The sequence below is a fragment of the Diplotaxodon limnothrissa genome, linkage group LG14 (assembly GCF_057381915.1).
Source record: "Diplotaxodon limnothrissa isolate DT_005_m linkage group LG14, D_limnothrissa_male_GT1.1, whole genome shotgun sequence".
Taxonomy (NCBI): Eukaryota; Metazoa; Chordata; class Actinopteri; order Cichliformes; family Cichlidae; genus Diplotaxodon; species Diplotaxodon limnothrissa.
This window is the reverse complement of record NC_140609.1, coordinates 24049028-24066031: the sequence shown is the minus strand read 5'-3', so window position 1 is coordinate 24066031 and position 17004 is coordinate 24049028. Positions and strand designations below refer to the sequence as shown.

At 39.0% G+C, this 17004-nt stretch overlaps 1 protein-coding gene across 2 annotated transcripts in view; it reads right to left on the bottom strand.

Moving 5' to 3' along the window:
- Positions 1-17004, bottom strand: part of dock10 (dedicator of cytokinesis 10) — a 69598-nt gene that overhangs the window by 23910 nt on the left and 28684 nt on the right. For both annotated transcript variants that reach the window (XM_085371663.1, XM_085371661.1), the window contains exons 2-7: positions 8436-8555; positions 4928-5017; positions 4094-4176; positions 2543-2615; positions 2099-2242; positions 1702-1836 (exon numbers count right to left, since the gene is read on the bottom strand). In XM_085371663.1, coding sequence (XP_085227789.1) covers positions 1702-1836; positions 2099-2242; positions 2543-2615; positions 4094-4176; positions 4928-5017; positions 8436-8555 — 645 coding nt within the window. The remainder of the gene's footprint in view (positions 1-1701; positions 1837-2098; positions 2243-2542; positions 2616-4093; positions 4177-4927; positions 5018-8435; positions 8556-17004) is intronic.

Genomic DNA, 17004 nt, shown 5'->3' with positions numbered 1-17004 from the left:
AGGGCTTTTCATTCTGCTTTATCCTAATAGGTTTTTTTTTTATTAATAGGTGTTCGAGCACAGGGCTTTTTAAATTAAAGCTTAGATCACACAACTATAATATAAGCAGTAACCTGCAGACTGAAAATTGATGGTCAAATGTAGAAGCCCTAAAACTCCATTTCTTGGACTAACTTGATGCTGGTTCCAAAAGCAAGTCAGTCCACAGAGAGATTAGTTAAAAATGTTAAAATACCCGGTTTTACAGCAGCTATAAACATGTTTACAAGCTATAAAAACTGTATTGTTTTTAATTCACCTTTTTCGATTGTTTTGAGGCCTGAAGCTGTGAAAGCTAAGGGCGTGATTGCTTAGGGCCCGCCATCATTTCATGTCATTTTTTAAACCTGGATTGCTTTGGCAACTGCACTAACAGCCACTGGATACATACATGAAAATATGAAATCGTTTGTAATCATAAACTGAGTTGAACCCACAATACAAGCGTTGCAGGTCCTGTCTGTAGATCATCTTTGGACTGCAGCATGCGTTTTGTTATTGCATGTCTGCACAGGTAACCTTGCTCTGGTGCTCGCAATTTATATACAACAAAGTTTGAAATATATAATTAATTATATATTAAAATAATTATTTCATCATTATGAAATGCACAAGTTCTTAAAAAATGTAGTAGCATTATTTGCTAGCATGTCCACATTATGACTTTTAAGTCTAAAAACATATTCATAGTTTTCATAACAGAAATCATTAAAATAGATTATTTAGGTGTTTCATCCCTTAGAATTAACACCTCCTGAAGTGTGAGGAAGTCTGGCTCTAAGCTTCTGTCCTCGATGGAGGAGATCAAGTATCTCGGGATCTCGTTGAACGAGCAGTGATGAGAGAGAGGAGCAGACTGACAGACGGATTAGTGTACCATCTGTAGTAATGTGGATGTTGTACAGGTCTGTCATGGTGAAGAGGGAGCTGAGCGAAAACTGACGCCATCGATTTATCAATCCATATATTTTCCTACCCTCAAGTATATCCAGAAGCTTCAAGTAGTGACAAAAAACTGAGACTGTGGAGGCAAGCAACAGGAATAAGCTTTCTTCGAAGGCTGGCTGGGCTCAGCATTAGGAGCATGCTCATTCGGGAGGAGCTCAAAGTGAAACTGTTACTTTTCCTCCCACCAAGTGGAAGGAGGCGGCTTGAGAATATGGCCAGAGTGCCTCCTGGGTGTTTCCTACATGAGGTGTTTCAGGCATGTCTAAATGGGAGGAGACCCTGGAGCAGACCTAAGAAACGCCGGATAGATTAGATCTCTCAGCTGGCAGGAACATCTCTGATTGCCACCAGAAAAGCTCAGTAGAAAGAGGTGTGGGCTCAGACTGCTGCCCCTTTGATCCAGACCACAGCAGGTACACAGTAGAAAATAGATCAATAGATCAATAAATATTTTAATACAGTTTCTCTACATTTATACCTTCACCCATATTTGTTTCTGTTATTTTTACTGTTGTAGCAAAGGCAGTAATAGTGAGCAACCTGTGATCATGGCAGGTTGTGCCATGGTGCAGCTTTATGTCTGGAAATACCCCTAAATCAGTCTATAATCTAATAGAGAACATTTTAGAGTGCAGATGCTTTTTATCTATGTTCTTGCTGCCTTTTTTCTTTTGTGGTAAAGTGCATGTACATGTAGAATGCACTAAAGCCTACCTGTACCACACCCGTGCATGAGTCGAGGAAGATGCACCCTTTTGGTTCCTTTGAGATCTTTTCATCTTTGTAGAAATTCATGATGTAGGAGTTATCTGTTAACTGGGTGAGCTGGAAATACCTCCTCTTGAATGACTGTCAAGACAGAAATATGATTAAAATTCATTTCCTTAGCTGAAGTAAATGAATAAGAACTTTAACAATGGGATAATGTGGATATTTTCTCATCGTGTTGAAAAGTATGTCACCAATTAAAGTCCCAGTTTAATTTCTAACAGACTGTAACAGTTCAGAAAATAAAGTAAAACCATTTTGGGTGGGAAAAAAAGTGAAAAAAGACAGACAGAAATAAAATGCACGTGGGCATGAAAATAGATAACATCCGACACTTCCTCACCCGAACAGTGATGCTATTGTTGACTGTGCTGTTAAAGTTCCCTTTATACAGCCAGCCCGAACGAAACACACCAATCCCTCCGCCTCCCCCACCACCACCTCCACCGCCCCCTCCTCCTTTGGATGACGACAAAGAGGTGGTATCCTGCAAAAACACAACAATGACTGTGATCAGTCAAAGATGCATTAACTGTCCATTCGTTCCTCTGATAGAATGGAGCAGATGATTGATACAGGAAAGGAGAATTTCTAGACTCCTTGAATCCATCCAGTTATGCTCATAACAGCTTCCCACTGACCTGTAAATATAACTAATCTTGCAAAGTCCATTTTAACAGCTTTTAGGCTGCAATAAACTAATTTAAACATGAGCCTTGGGATGTAACCAGTATGTAATGGATTCACTCTCAAAAGCATTTCAGAGAAGAAGATCATCATTGCTGACCTCATCCTTGTCCACATCTTCATAGTCAATCTCAAAAGAGTGGGATGGCAGCTTCTCTGCTTTGTACAGTTTCCTAAAAGGAAACAGGGAAAGGTCAGGAAGATGGACAAAAAATATGGCTCTCTGGCAATGAAATATACCAACGAAAAGGGGAAATGACTTCTGGAATTAATTTAATGCGCTGCACTTGAGTTGTGCAAATGACTATGGGTGGCTGACTCAGTTCCATCGTTTTCTGTCAGGAGGTAACAATGGGCCGTCCCCTTACTCAGTCCCGCTCCACTGATTTTAAAGGATGGCCCATCTTTGTGTGCGAGCCACAGGGCGAAATGCCTTTGTGCGTGCGCCGTGAGCTGCAGACAGCGAGGCTGCAATCCGTGCTCTTGGAACCGCCCTCTACTAAAAGTCACAGAGTTGTAAAAGCTGTCCGACAATTTCTCGTGATGGACTATGTTTAGAAAAATGCTGGTAATTGTGGGCTGCCCACCGGAACAGGAATGCTAATACTGGCCAGCACAAATGAAGATCGGTCCAGCGGTGACAACCGCACACATACAGTAGCTGTATAACTGTACTCTGGCTCTCAGCCTGTAGTTCACTTCAACTTCAATCTTCAATCTGTGTGTGTACCGTTAATGTTTGGTTAAGTTGTTCGCTCAGTAAACAAACAACATAATAGTTATGTTTGCCACTTGTAAAATGACAGGACAAATGAACTTTGTGGAATGTTCTTTTTGCAACACTGTACTTGTGTTTAAGACACGTCTTGTTTGGCAGCTCATCCTGGATGTCAGTTCAGAGGTCATGTGAACTGAGTGAAAGAATATACAGTGGCAACCCATGGGATAGCATAGGGACATTCCTGTGGCTGAGAGCAGTAACAGCAGGGCCGCTCTGGGTAAGTCTCACTGGAACTGACAAAACTCAGTTTGACAGACTGACAGCCTGATTTAAATAAATTACTAACTGCTTGAATGGATGTGGCCGGATGATTGACGTTCAAAATAGCGACAAAGGGAAGTCTGAAAGTTTGTATTTCTTAAAGCTGAACGCCCTCACTCTTCAACACGAACTTTCACTTCACTTAACACTGGCCACCTTCTTGTGCTTCCTAATGACCTAATGGCCAACTACGGGTAATAAATTGTGGTTATCGCCAGTGTTAGCAGCTACTTATGGGTCTGCGTGTTCATGAGGAAAAAACTCAGCACATCATTAGTCAAGTCAAGCAAACCTGAAGACACATTTCTACTTGATATTATTGTAAAGCAATGCACAGAAAAATCTAACTGTTCAAAAGTAAAATTTTGCTGTATGGAGATTTAATAAGAGAATTTTAACAACAAAGTAGAAGACGTACATCCATCAAAGACATTTAGCACTTTTTTATGCTACTAGTATGGCAATGTGATGCCTTCACACTTCAATAGTTTTACAATAACATCCATTTAATATAACAAAATGTTCCGTTTTCAAATGTTAAACATTTTCTGAACAGAGCTAAAACATGAGAATAAAACGCACAAACACTGTTTGTCCACAGTGTTTTACCTTGGCAGCAGCCGGTAGTCTCCGGCGTAGTCGTCATACTTGAAATGGACCACATTTAGATCAGAGTTGTAATACTTGCAGGCCTAGAGGAAAGGATGAAGATTAGGTTTAAATATTACATTTCCTAAATGATGGCCTTTCAGGGAAACACAGACCTGGAGCAGCTGAAATATTTACAGACAATGAAGAAAGCCGTACAGCGCTACATGTCATTAGATTTAAATAATAAATGGAACTAAATCAAGACTCTTTCCCCGGGGATCTTGAATATAAAGATATCTTTACATGTCTAGTTCAATCAGTTTGGCTGAACTGGTACTCTCCCAGGGAGTGTACGGTGCAGTGAAAGTCACAGACAGAGCCTGAGGTACTTTCACATCCTGCCTGCAAGTCGAACACCGTGTAACTTTTCTCCTTACTCCCCTTTTTAAAAAAGACCTTGAACATGTCACAAATTAACAAATTATAAATATAACAGACAACTTAAGCGATACAATTTTTAGCTGTATACACGCACACACACACAAAGAGTCAATTGCACATGCTAGTCTTCAGTGAGGTGTAAGTGTACTGTCTGGGGAGTTTCCGTCTTCAGAGACACTACTTCTCTACTGAGCGCTTGAGATCATGGCTAGAGGATCTGAAACAAGCACTGATATCTACACACACATCTGCTTTATTTTAAAGTCGTGGTGAAACCGCTCTGCTGATATCAGGATGGCCTACTTTAAGGTCAGTCTGAAATGAAAGACCTAATCACCATGAACCTGAAAGACATCACTTAAAACCACAGGGTCTATAACTGCGTCTGGTACACTTAGACGTACAACTTACCTGTCTGACCAGCAGACATTCAGCGTGGAGTTCTGCCCCCTCGGGAACAGTTGATTTGACAGTGCGTCTCTCCTGAGGCACTGTGGATACCTGAAAGAATAAAGGGTAGATAATGACAGGTGGTGGATGGGATACCTTACTTCAAAATGTATTTAAAATTACTGCATGATTTTAAACTATTCTATACAGTAAATCCCTCATGTAGAGAACATGACTAAGAAAAGCAGTCAGCTTCTATAGAAATGTGTAAGCAATGGGACGGCTTACTGATCACTGCTGCTGAACCTAACTTCCATGGGTAAACAGAGGTTACTGATATTAGAAAATTATTCATTCATCTTTCCACTGATTATTCAATTATGCTGTTCAGGTTGTGTGTGATTAAAAAAATCACTTAAATTTAATTTTATTGATATAGCGCCAAATCAGGACAACAGTCATCTCAAGGCGCTTTATATTGTAAGTTAAAGACCCTACAATAATACAGTGAAAGGCCCCAATGAGCAAGCACTTAGTGAGAGAAGGAAGGAAAAACTCTTTTTTAACAGGAAGAAACTTCTGGCAGAACTGGACTCGGAGTAGAGCAGCCAAATGCCGCAACCGGCTCAGGGTGAGGGAAGAGAGGCAAGACAAAAGAGGAATGCTGCTAAAATGAATCGGACTTATGTTGAATTCAATTGAATTCAAATCAAGCCAATTTCATTTTTATAGTGCCACCTTAAGGTGACTCCTGTTGTGACCTGTTGTGACCTTAAAGTGACTCCTGTTGTAAGGTAAACACAGTTTAATAAAACAGCAACGAGGGTTTAAAGTACTGTTGTCTCATCTCAGGCAGAGCAAAAAGAAGAACCATCCATCTCATATGATTCTCAGATTTAACACTTTTCAGATTTGCTCTGCCATGTTAGAAAGCACTCTATCACAAGTACTTGTATGGTGTGAATGGTGTGTATTCCTGTAGTGGGTAAACACTAATGCTGGTTCAATAGCGTCACAATACACTTACTCTTTTTGCCTCCAACATGCTGCCATTCAGCATATACGATGCTGTAGGTAAACACAACACAAGCATTTCCCACTATGAGCACATCAGCCTGCTGATGCTACCATTTAGCTTGAAGCACCACTGTGGAGCACAAGTATAGCCCCATGGTGGCAGACTCTCAGACCTATCAGGACTCCTTATAGCAATTTATAGCTTAGATAAGACTAAGCAAAAAGCTGGTCTGTTAATGTAGTAATGAAATTGTTTCTGGTCAGCTTTATTGCCATGAATATGAATAATTCAAGTCAAATCATCTAATATGCATTCCCTTTATCAGCCCTGCTTGGGCTTACAATTAATAATCTCACATGAGAATCAAACAGCTTCATTAATAAAAATGTACATTTTATGATCCATGAAAAACGTCAGCATTGAATGTTTTTGCATGAAAGGAGACGCACTTTGCCTTTGTCCAATCATCTAGCCATATGCTGAGTGGACTGCCTTTCTTTCGACACTGACAAATACTCACTGTCCACCCAGCCAGTTTCCCTCACAAGTACCGAAATGTACTATCGGCTGTATAGATAAAGAAAATCGAAGAAGACTCCTTTTTTCTTTAAGCCACAAAGATTTTAGAAGCACCAGAGTCATGCATTAAGAAATACAACTCTAGCGTCCACAAGGAAATGAATCCCTTTACCACAAGCGGCTAATTAGAGCATTTTAATGTGCAGTGGCTCTATCTGAAGCAACACATTAGCACATAAATGAAGGTACTAATGAACAAACAGCTAAAGGAAGCCAGAGAGAATAAATAACTTTTTATAATGAAAAGACAGCTACATGCCCTAATAGTGAGAGTAAATGTGTTGTGCTGAGATGGAAAGTGGAACATATTGCATTTTAAACATCAGTAAATTGTTATCAAATTAAAAGCTTTGACACTTTAGTATCGTTACTGTGCACAAATATAAAATGGTGCAAATGCCTGCTAGCTTCTGGGGTTGGTAATTGTATATATACATATATATGAATATATATATGTATATGTAAAATGAAAAGTGGTTTTCTAAGGTGCTGTAGATAAATGTATAGATAGATAGTAGGGGTGCAACGATACCCGTTCGATACAGTGCTTTCGGTTCGGTATGCATATGTATTGAACAATACAAAATTTTTCATTTATTTCATCAACTTTCCTTCTGACGATGCTGTCTGTGTTGAGAGCTCAGTGGATCTGCGTTCCACTACTCCACCTAGGCTGCACTGTCGAGCGCAGATCCACTGAGCGCAGCGCAAGCTAGCGAGACAGAAGTTAAGCTCGTTGCAACTGCCTCAATGCTACCCGAAATTGAACCTCCCCCACCCTCATTCAGATCTGGCGTTTGGAACTATTTTGGTTTTCATGTGAAGCATGACCCTGATGGTAAGCACGTCATGGACAAAAGTAAAACAGTATGTCGGATGTGCCACGCAATGCTCAATTACATTGGTGGGAACTAGTGCCTTAACGTGTTGACACCATTCAGTCCCACGCACGGGGCGATCAGCGGTAACAGAGATTAACGGAGATTGGCCACGTTATAGCGTTAATGTCATTTTAACGAGGTTAACGCTGACAGCACTAGTGGGAACACAACGAATATGACTGCATTTTTACACCGACATCATCCTAGTGCAAAGACAAGTGGAAGTAGACAAAAACAACAAGCACGCATGCTACAAACTTTACCTGAGTCATTTAAACAGCCGTTAGCACATGATTCTCCTTATGGGGACCTGATATGTTTAATATGCTGCTTAGAATATAGCCCAGAAGAAGCGTATAGTATAGCTTTTATTTTGGAAAGAGACATTTCTCTGTAATAAACTCTCTTTTCCAAAGATGAGTGATTTCTCCATCAGATAGATTAATTTTTTTATTACTTTGTTTCAGCAATATTAAATTTAAAAACTGTACTTTTGAGTTAAAATATATATTTATAATTTTAATAAATGACAAATTAAAAAGGCATGAACATTTTTTGGTATCAAAAAAATATCGAACCGTGACACCAAAGTATCGAACCGAACCGTGAATTTTGTGTATTGTAGATAGATAGATAGATAGATAGATAGATAGATAGATAGATAGATAGATAGATAGATAGATAGATAGATAGATAGATAGATAGATAGATAGATAGATAGATAGATAGATAGATAGATCTAAACCACTTCATCATTTTTATTTTATCACAATAACAGCTCACTGAAGTCCACAAAACTTCAGTTATGCATGACATATTATGATGCAATCAGGCTGCATGGAAACTACATAGAAAGGAGGTAACATTGTCATTTTTTTCTCCCTTTTTTGGACATACCAGTAACTCAGTATTGATAACCTTGAATTATTATTATTTACTTAGTTATTTAGTAGAAATGCCTCTTGGCCTCAAAAACACGACACTAGACAGAGAAAACCATGGTTCATGGACATGTCTGCTTCAATCACATTTAACGGTGAATCATACTTACTGTGAAATCATTGTCAGGAAATAGGAGCAGGTCTCTGAGAGGGTCTTCTTTACACTCATCCCCCAGTTCAGAGATGACGGTCTCGTAGTCAAGAGGATCGATTACTTTAGGCTTCTCCTGCTGCAAATGGAAAAAGAGAAATGAGTAATATTTCCTTGTGGTTAAATGTCAGATATCAGTTAGATAAAATACCACAAAGCACACCAAGGTGGCTATGAGGGTGTTATTGTGTTATTGTAGCATTTGTGTGTATCTTATTTCACACGTGCGTATTTCAGTGTGTGTGCAGTGCATATTGAAATCCATGTATACGTGTTCAGATATGTGTGTATGTCTTCTGATCTGTGAGTGTGTACTGAGATCTGTGTGTGCATATTCAGGTGTGTGTGTGTAATCAGATTTGTGAAAGTATAAATAAATGTGTAAACGTGCATTGATATTAATGGCTGAAAAGTCTTAAGGTTTTGCTGGATGCACTGAAAATATAGACAAGTCACGAGCTTTTCGACAATCATTTTTGTATAACTGGAAAGAGCTATGAGCTCAGCTTATGGTAGAAAACTCTGACATCTATTGGCAGAAAGGAGCTCACTTAAAGAGCGAGCTTAAAAGACTCAGTGTGCAGGCATCACAACATTCACTATATTATAATATTATTAATATATGATATTTGCAACCTACTTGGAGCAACAACAAGAAATTAGCTTACAGTAATTCCCTCTAACTACAGTTACCAGACTTTTATACATATTCAGAGTCCAGAGACAGGCTGGGAAAAGTTTAGATGTACTTGATATAAGAATGGCCAAACTACATGTTTTGTTTGAACGTGAAATGCAGAATTACTGTGTAAATGCCAAAAGTAAACCGAAGTAGATAAGGAGGGGAGCCTATCTCAAACAGTCTTTTACCTCTGTCAGCAGTGACAGATGAATTAAGTCAAATTAATAGCAAACCAAGATAAAACTCCATTACAAGTAAGAAAGTGGCATTCAAAACCCTACTGAAGTATAACTATAAATACATTATCAGCAAAGGTTCAAAGTAAACTGTATCAGTACTTTAACTCAGAAGTACTACAGCAACCTGGTAGAGTTTTGACAAGTAGTAGAACTGAATATGAAGTAAAAATATAACCATGGTTATTATATATTGGCTTCATCTTTAATATTATGTTCCAAATCTCTTCTCTTTGGGGAAAAAGATGGCTGTCAGGAGGGCATTCCAGCTGCATCTGTCATAATTAACAGTAACTTCATCAGTCAGTACCATCAAGTCAAAGATTCAGATGGAAATAATATTTCACAGTACATTCGAAGCCTTGTACTGCTTGGTGTCACCTTAATATTTATACAGGAGCTTCACATACTAGATATTCATCCCTGGGATCAAAATTTGTCCTCCTCTTGTTGGGAGTAACTACAGCAGGTTGTCCACATGCTCTTCAGAGTCCACTAAAAATGCAATGCAAACCTGTGAGACCTGTCATATGTACTCAGGCATCACACTTAGTTCAACATTTAAAGGTGTTAGTCACACCAAACACAAAGAATGAGAAAGCGAGAAAAAGAAGACAGGAAGGATTCAAAGAAGGTAGTTAGAACGCAAGAAAGGGCCTGAGCCCGTGAACCTGAGCTCAGAGTTAATGAACTCTTGACTTACAGACAATAGGAATAGAAGGTCTGTCTCTTTTCAAAGATTAGGCTCTTTTGGTTAAAAAGATTAAAATAGGTTTCATGGCCAGGACATTTTGAATTTTTCATCCTCCACAATCATAACTGGTAAATGGACTGGTTCTTACATAGCACTTTTCTACTCTACCCGAGCACTCAAAGCACTTTCGACAACATGCCTCATTCAACCATTCACATCTATTCATGCAAGCGCTTTTTTTCCTATTAAAGCTTTATACACATTCACATTCTGATGAATGCATCGGAGAGCAACTTTGGGTTAGTATCTTGCCCAAGGATATTTGGCATGCAGACTGTGTATACTATTCTTTTGCTATTTAAGATTATTGTCACTCTGACGAACAAAGGTGTTACCAATCAGATGCTTTCTAGATGGTATTGCATGGTTGCTCAATAGCTGATGGTGCTTTTTTGCCTGCATAATCCCAAACCACGACCGACAAAACACTCACTGTTGTACCTCTCATCTCCTCTCTGACCTCCTCCTTACAAACTGCCGACAAGTTGAACCAAAAAATTCAATGGTGGATTCATCACTCAATCTGACCTTTTACCACTGATTTTGAGCCCAGTTCTTGTGTAATTCGGCATACCTCCGCCCTTTTCTCCATGTTTCCCTTCCTTAACTATAGCTTCTTGAAAGCCACCCTTCCACTAAGACCATTTCTGATGAGGCTTGGTGACAGTAAATAGATCAACTGAAGGCTCAGTTACATCTCTCAAGTCCATTGTCACGTCTTTTCTGGATTTTTTTTTCCTCTATCTAAACAGAGGTGTTGAACTCCAGGCCTCGAGGGTCGGTGTCCTGCAGGTTTTAGATAACACCCTAGGTCAACACACCTGAATCAAATGATTAGTTCATTACCAGGCCTCTGGAGAACTTCAAGACATGTTGAGGAGGTCATTTAGCCATTTAAATCAGCTGTGGTGGATCAAGGACATATTTAAAACCTGCAGGACACCGGCCCTCAAGGCCTGTAGTTCGACACCTGTGATCTAAAGGATGTGACTTTCAGATACTGTTCATCTAGTGCAAATAGTTTTTTAGGCCTGCACTTCTTTTGTTTTCCACTTGTCCAGTTTCCCCTAATTTTTTTAAGGACACACTGCACAACATGACAATATGTAAGGGCTTCGGCTTATAATTTTGGGAATCACCTTGTTGATGCAAAAATACTATTTTATACCTGTCAACATCTGTCATTTGTGGCATTTTTAAGAGATTCAACTAAAGAAAACAAATTAGGTGTTTTCGTGACAGGCTGCTAGTCATAAAGTGCCTAAAGACTATTTAAAATTTGCTAAGTTGTCTGTTATGTGTAGGTGCAACACTGGTTTTGCTCAAGACCACCTTAAAAAGTACAAGAAAGTCTGACTACTTGGAATCAAAATAAGAAATAAGGGCTCAAGACTTCTGCATTGCACTGTATATTTTTTCTGAACCAAAGAATCAACGTAAATTAAAGATAGTTTTAATGTTCTACTTCATACTTTAGCTGATGGGGTCACAAGAGGCAAAATTGAAGCAAGGTTGTGTCATTCATGAGCTACATGTTACACGGTATAAACTTTACTATCGCCAGAGTCAACAACAGAGACATAGAAACCTACAAAATACAGAACATACAGACGCAAACAGTCAGAGTGAAATCGTTATAACAAACACACACTTAGAGCAGCCTACAAAGAGAAAAATAGCTATGTACATGACATTTCCTGTGTTGTGCCATGACATCATTAGGATCTAAAAGCGTTTTAGAGGAAGTAGTGTGTTGGTGAAGTGAGACGTTGACACACCCCACAGAACAATTCATAATAAATGTGAAGGCTAATTTTCAAGTACACTTGGATAAAAAAAAAGAGCAAAACCAACCACAACAACAAAAAACCCCCAGACTATTCAGAGAGATAAACTACGCCAGCAAATAAGCGGCTGGAATTTTTTTTTATAAACGAGAACTTAACAGATTATCACAGCGCCCCATACGAGACCATCTGCCTAACAGTCGACCACTGTCTAACTTTCTCTTTCTTTAAAGATATTTAGAACTATGTTGAAGCATGATGTAACTGCTCACTGAGTCACATTAATAACATTTACACATGTTTTATGATGGAGTAAATTGCTTCTGTCATTTAGAGAATAGTAACGGTGCAGCAACAGCAGCAAAGTGAGAGCAGGAGAGGCTGTGGTCAGAAAGTCAGAGGAAGTAATGATCTCTGGTTTGATTCACATGCATAATGCAGACTGAGGCTTTCAACCAGCACAGTTACAGCGCCTTCACAGCTAGAACAGGCTTCTTGGCAGACTATCAACATGAAGCACATGTAGAAGGCAAAAGTGTAACTCTACAAAAGGTGATCCCTTGACTTGTGACATTCATTTGTCTTGTTACTTCTTTAACTACACCACAGTTTATAGTTTTAATATTCATTCTTGCAGAGTAGTAAAGATCACGCTGCTTTGTATCCTTCCTGAACTAATGTTCTTTTGATTATCTAGATTTTCAGTTTCAGTTTCTTCTTGTTTCTCTATAGTCAAAGAACATTCTTAATAATAATTATAATGCAAAAATGCAAAGGTACAGCTGTTAGCTTCTCAAACATGAAAATTTCCTTTTCTTCCCTGCTCTTGGTAAGCCACAAACGGAATATGTTTGCCACTGAAAGTGTTAGTTGAAGAAGAATTTTGAGCCATTTGGGTCATTGAATTAAAAAATTCATTGGAAACAACTCAAAGTTTTGTAACATTTATGGGTGAACAAATTCAAAAAACATAAAACGGACTAACTAAAAATAGGAAAAAATAACCAGCTTAAGTTCTAATACCTGAAAACAACTCAGTAAACTGACCTTAATAACTGTTTTTAAAGAAAAATCCCTCAACAGCAGTTAATCAAAATGCAATTCAAGTAAATAAATGAAAAAGAAACACAACAGGTAGGCGGTAGATTAAGCTTGACATTTTCATATCTATTACTCCATTTTGACGCATGTGACATCAGAGCTAATGTTTCAGGGAAAAGACTCCCCCCCCAATAACCGATCACATCTATCAGATACTGTAATGTACAGTTAGTTCATCGAATTCACGCGTCTTTAAATTCGACATGTTCTCTTCTCACTGCCTTTTCCTGTCAGAGCCTGGCTCAAGCAAACAAATGATCAAAAACACCATAAATATTGCAGAATTACAGGCACCTAATAAGAAAACACACAGGACAGTGATCTATAATCAACATTAAAATATTTAAATACTGCACTTAAGACCACAACTGATGCTACTGTAAGTTACTGAACAGAAATTATTGACATTTTGTAAGAGTCCTTATAAACAATGTGAGGCACTAAGGCACTAAGGCAAGAACACAGAGACAGAGCGAAACAAATACATACAATGCTCAGCCGGTTGAAATCCGATCGCACTCTTTTACTCTTTATTTTCTTCCTGAAGGTGATTTTGCTCCTGAAGCTCATTGCCAGCAGAATTACGTCCAAAGTTTACGCTACCGAACAAAAAAACCCAAAAAACTAGACTAAATGTGAACTGTACAAACACACATTGCGGGCATGTGCTCTGTTAGAAGTGGAAGTATCACCCAGTAGGTTTATGAGTTTGTGTCAGCACACGTGGATGTAGAGGAAGTAGATGTTTGATGTCCGACACACACACACAACCACATGCACGCACATGCACAGAGTCAGAAAATCCCCAGCAACTAAGATATCCATCAGCCGGGCTGAGCTGTTTTTAAACGTCACAATGAAACTTTCGATATTGTCGAAGACACCTCAGCAAAGATAAAGTAAAGGAATAGCTCAATGAAAACCACTGGGTTAACCTCCACGCTGGTAACTGTACAAACAGACGCAACTGGGGAACTTCTTTCTGTTTTTTGTAACAATTAAACAATATAATGCACTCACATATAATCAAAGTCAAACTCTCGCCATCTTATCTACTTCTGTCCGGTTTTATCAGTTATACAACAGCTGCTCACACAAAAACTTGCAGATAGGAAAAAAGCATGCAAGCCATTAACTTCCTGTTCTAAAGCTTGTCTGGATCCGTACATGAGACTGTCTGCAAACCAATACACGCATACATATGTAAGGATATAGAAACATACTTAGGCAATCATTAAAAAAAAATCACACTGAAATGCATGACAGTTAATACATGAATGCACAGAAGCAATTCGTCTCCGTCTGCTCGTACACAGGCTAACGTCCACACCCACGCACACTGACTTCCCCAGTTCAAACCTCATAGCAGAACAGAGATCTTTAAAGAGGAAACAAATTTGATGATATACATAAACATATGTATCTGCTTAGGTGTTACACGGGATCTCACCGTTATGGTTTTGCAGGATTTTAACTGGATGCATGAAGGTGATTTGGGAAGTCCTCGAAGAGCAGACGACCATGAATAAAATAGATGTAGTGTTTATATTCACCACTGTTACAAATTCTGCATGTTTTAATATAGTAAATTAAAATTGGACGTGCTATTAGCGTTGCAAATTAAACACTATTGTGCGACAGTCTTGAGCCAACTCTCATTTCTTTGTTTTGTCTTGTCATTTTTAAAGTGGTCTTGAGCAAAGACTCTCCAGGCTTTCTGAAGGTTTTCACATTTTCACATTTTTTTCTTTGGACATTGTCTGCTTTTTTCATTCATTTTCAGTGAGTCACATTGAATCCAAATGTATTTATTTTTTGTTCAACTCATCATCAGTATAGCACAGTGAGTGCCTGCAGCCATCTGTACAACTCAGCTGAGTCTATGTCATAGTTTGGGGCAGCATTTTAGACAGTGCTGTTGGGGATCTTGTTAAAATGTTTAAATATGAAGGCAGAAAAGCAACATCAGATTTTGATCCACAATGCATTACTATCTGGAAAGCGTCTGGCAACACCTTAACTTTTCAGCATGACAATGATTCCAAACAAAAAAGCCAATGCAATAAAATCCCTGGAAGGAAAACCACATGGTGGAAAACGATAAGTCATGGACTGGCCTCCCTAAAGCCCTCAAGCAGTGTGAATCAGTGTAGGATCAGCCAACATCCAAAGAAAAACTTTTGAGAAAGCTGAAGAAATATTCCTGAAGACTATTTTAATAAACTACACAAAAGCTTGCCTAGGAGAGTTTAGGCTGTGTTGTCTTATATGCTGCATTCCAGGTATGTTTGCACCTGCCTCCTGTCTTCCTAGCAGAATGTAATTGAATGAGGGCTTAAGACTTTTGCACATAACTGTCCTTTCTCAGGGATATCTCTGAAAACTTGGGCACAAGTTGTATTTCCCTGAAAGCTTTCATTTCACTTATAAAATGCAATTTCTCTTGCACAGTATGCATTATTAATTATCTAATTCAATTCCATTTTATTGATATAGCTCTAAATCACAACAACAGTTGCTCAAAGCAATTTATATTGTGAGGTAAAGACCCTGAAATAATAGAGAGAAACCCTAACAATCAAATGACCTCATTTAAGCAACTATCTGGCAACAGTGACAAGGCAAAACTTCCTTTTAACAGGAAGAAACCCCTGTCAGAATCACTCTCAGGGAGGGGCAGCCATCTGCCGTGACCAGTTGGGATTGGGAGGTAGCCAATTAGATATCTGGGTGTTGCCAATTGGTGAACTGTCTACACTATGGTGGCTTCAGGATCACATCTTGTTTGATGTGCTTTTTCTGACCTCATCAGGCAGTGACCTCCAGTTTGCAGCAGGGTGGTATGCAACTGAGTTTGCAGTAGCTGGGATGAGAGTCAGCGCCTCCATGTCTGAGACCATGGTCCTCAGCTGGAAGAGGGTGGAATGCTCACCCCATCTCATGGATGAGTTGTTGCCTCAAGTGGAAGAGTTTAAGTATCTTGGGCCGCTGTTCATGAGTGAGGGGAAATCAGAGCAGAGATTGTCATGGCATCTGCAGTGATGTGGACACTGCACCGGTCTGTTGTAGTAAGGAGAGAGCTAAGCATAAAATCTACCTTCATACCCTTACCTATGGCCACAAGATCTAGATAGTGACTAGGTGTGGGTAGCTGATTTTGCTTGATTAGCACGTATTAAGGTGAAGTGTAAAGACAGTTTCCCACATAATCAAGCTGGATGCCAGTCAGGTCACATACAAAAGTATGAAATGCAAAGGTCTCAAATGCAAAGACTTCTATTTTACTTTGAGCAAGTAATTTATTTTGCAGTCTTCAATGCAATTTATAAGATATCTTTAAAAAATTATCCAGTTGCATGTTTAATTTCATGGCTTTGATGTTTTGTATTCGAAACACAGATTACACTCTTAGTGCTGCACTCCTTCCAGTCGGCAATGCCGACACAACTAAAAAGCAGCAGTTTCATCCTCCCCTTCTTTCACTCTTTTCCTCTCCCTTGTTCTACCCCAGCTCCCTTCCTTCCTCTATAGCTTCCGCAGCTCATCAAATAGCAGAAAATTTTAACAACTTTCCGTAAGTCCCACACTCCCTCTGTTTCTTCTTTTCCTCTTGGCAGGAGTGAGGAAGAGTGGGTGCTGATGTTGGTAAACTACAGCTGTATGGAGGATGCAAATAGATCACTAGACTCGATTGCTTTCATCAAGCATATCCATGAACATAGACGTCTAATTTAGTTAAAAGAGAAAAGAAGAAAATAAATATAAGATGACATATTATTAAGCCAGATAGCTAAATAAAAAAAAGAAAAAGAAAAAAAAGGAAGATGAATTAGGTTTCCCCACTTTGCACACCATGTACACAAGCTGGTCTGTGTCATTTGTAGATTGCTAGACAGATTCAAGAGGATGTTATCTTGTAAAGGGAGAGATGTGAGAAAGTGTGACAAAAACAGAGAGGGAGAGGGAGT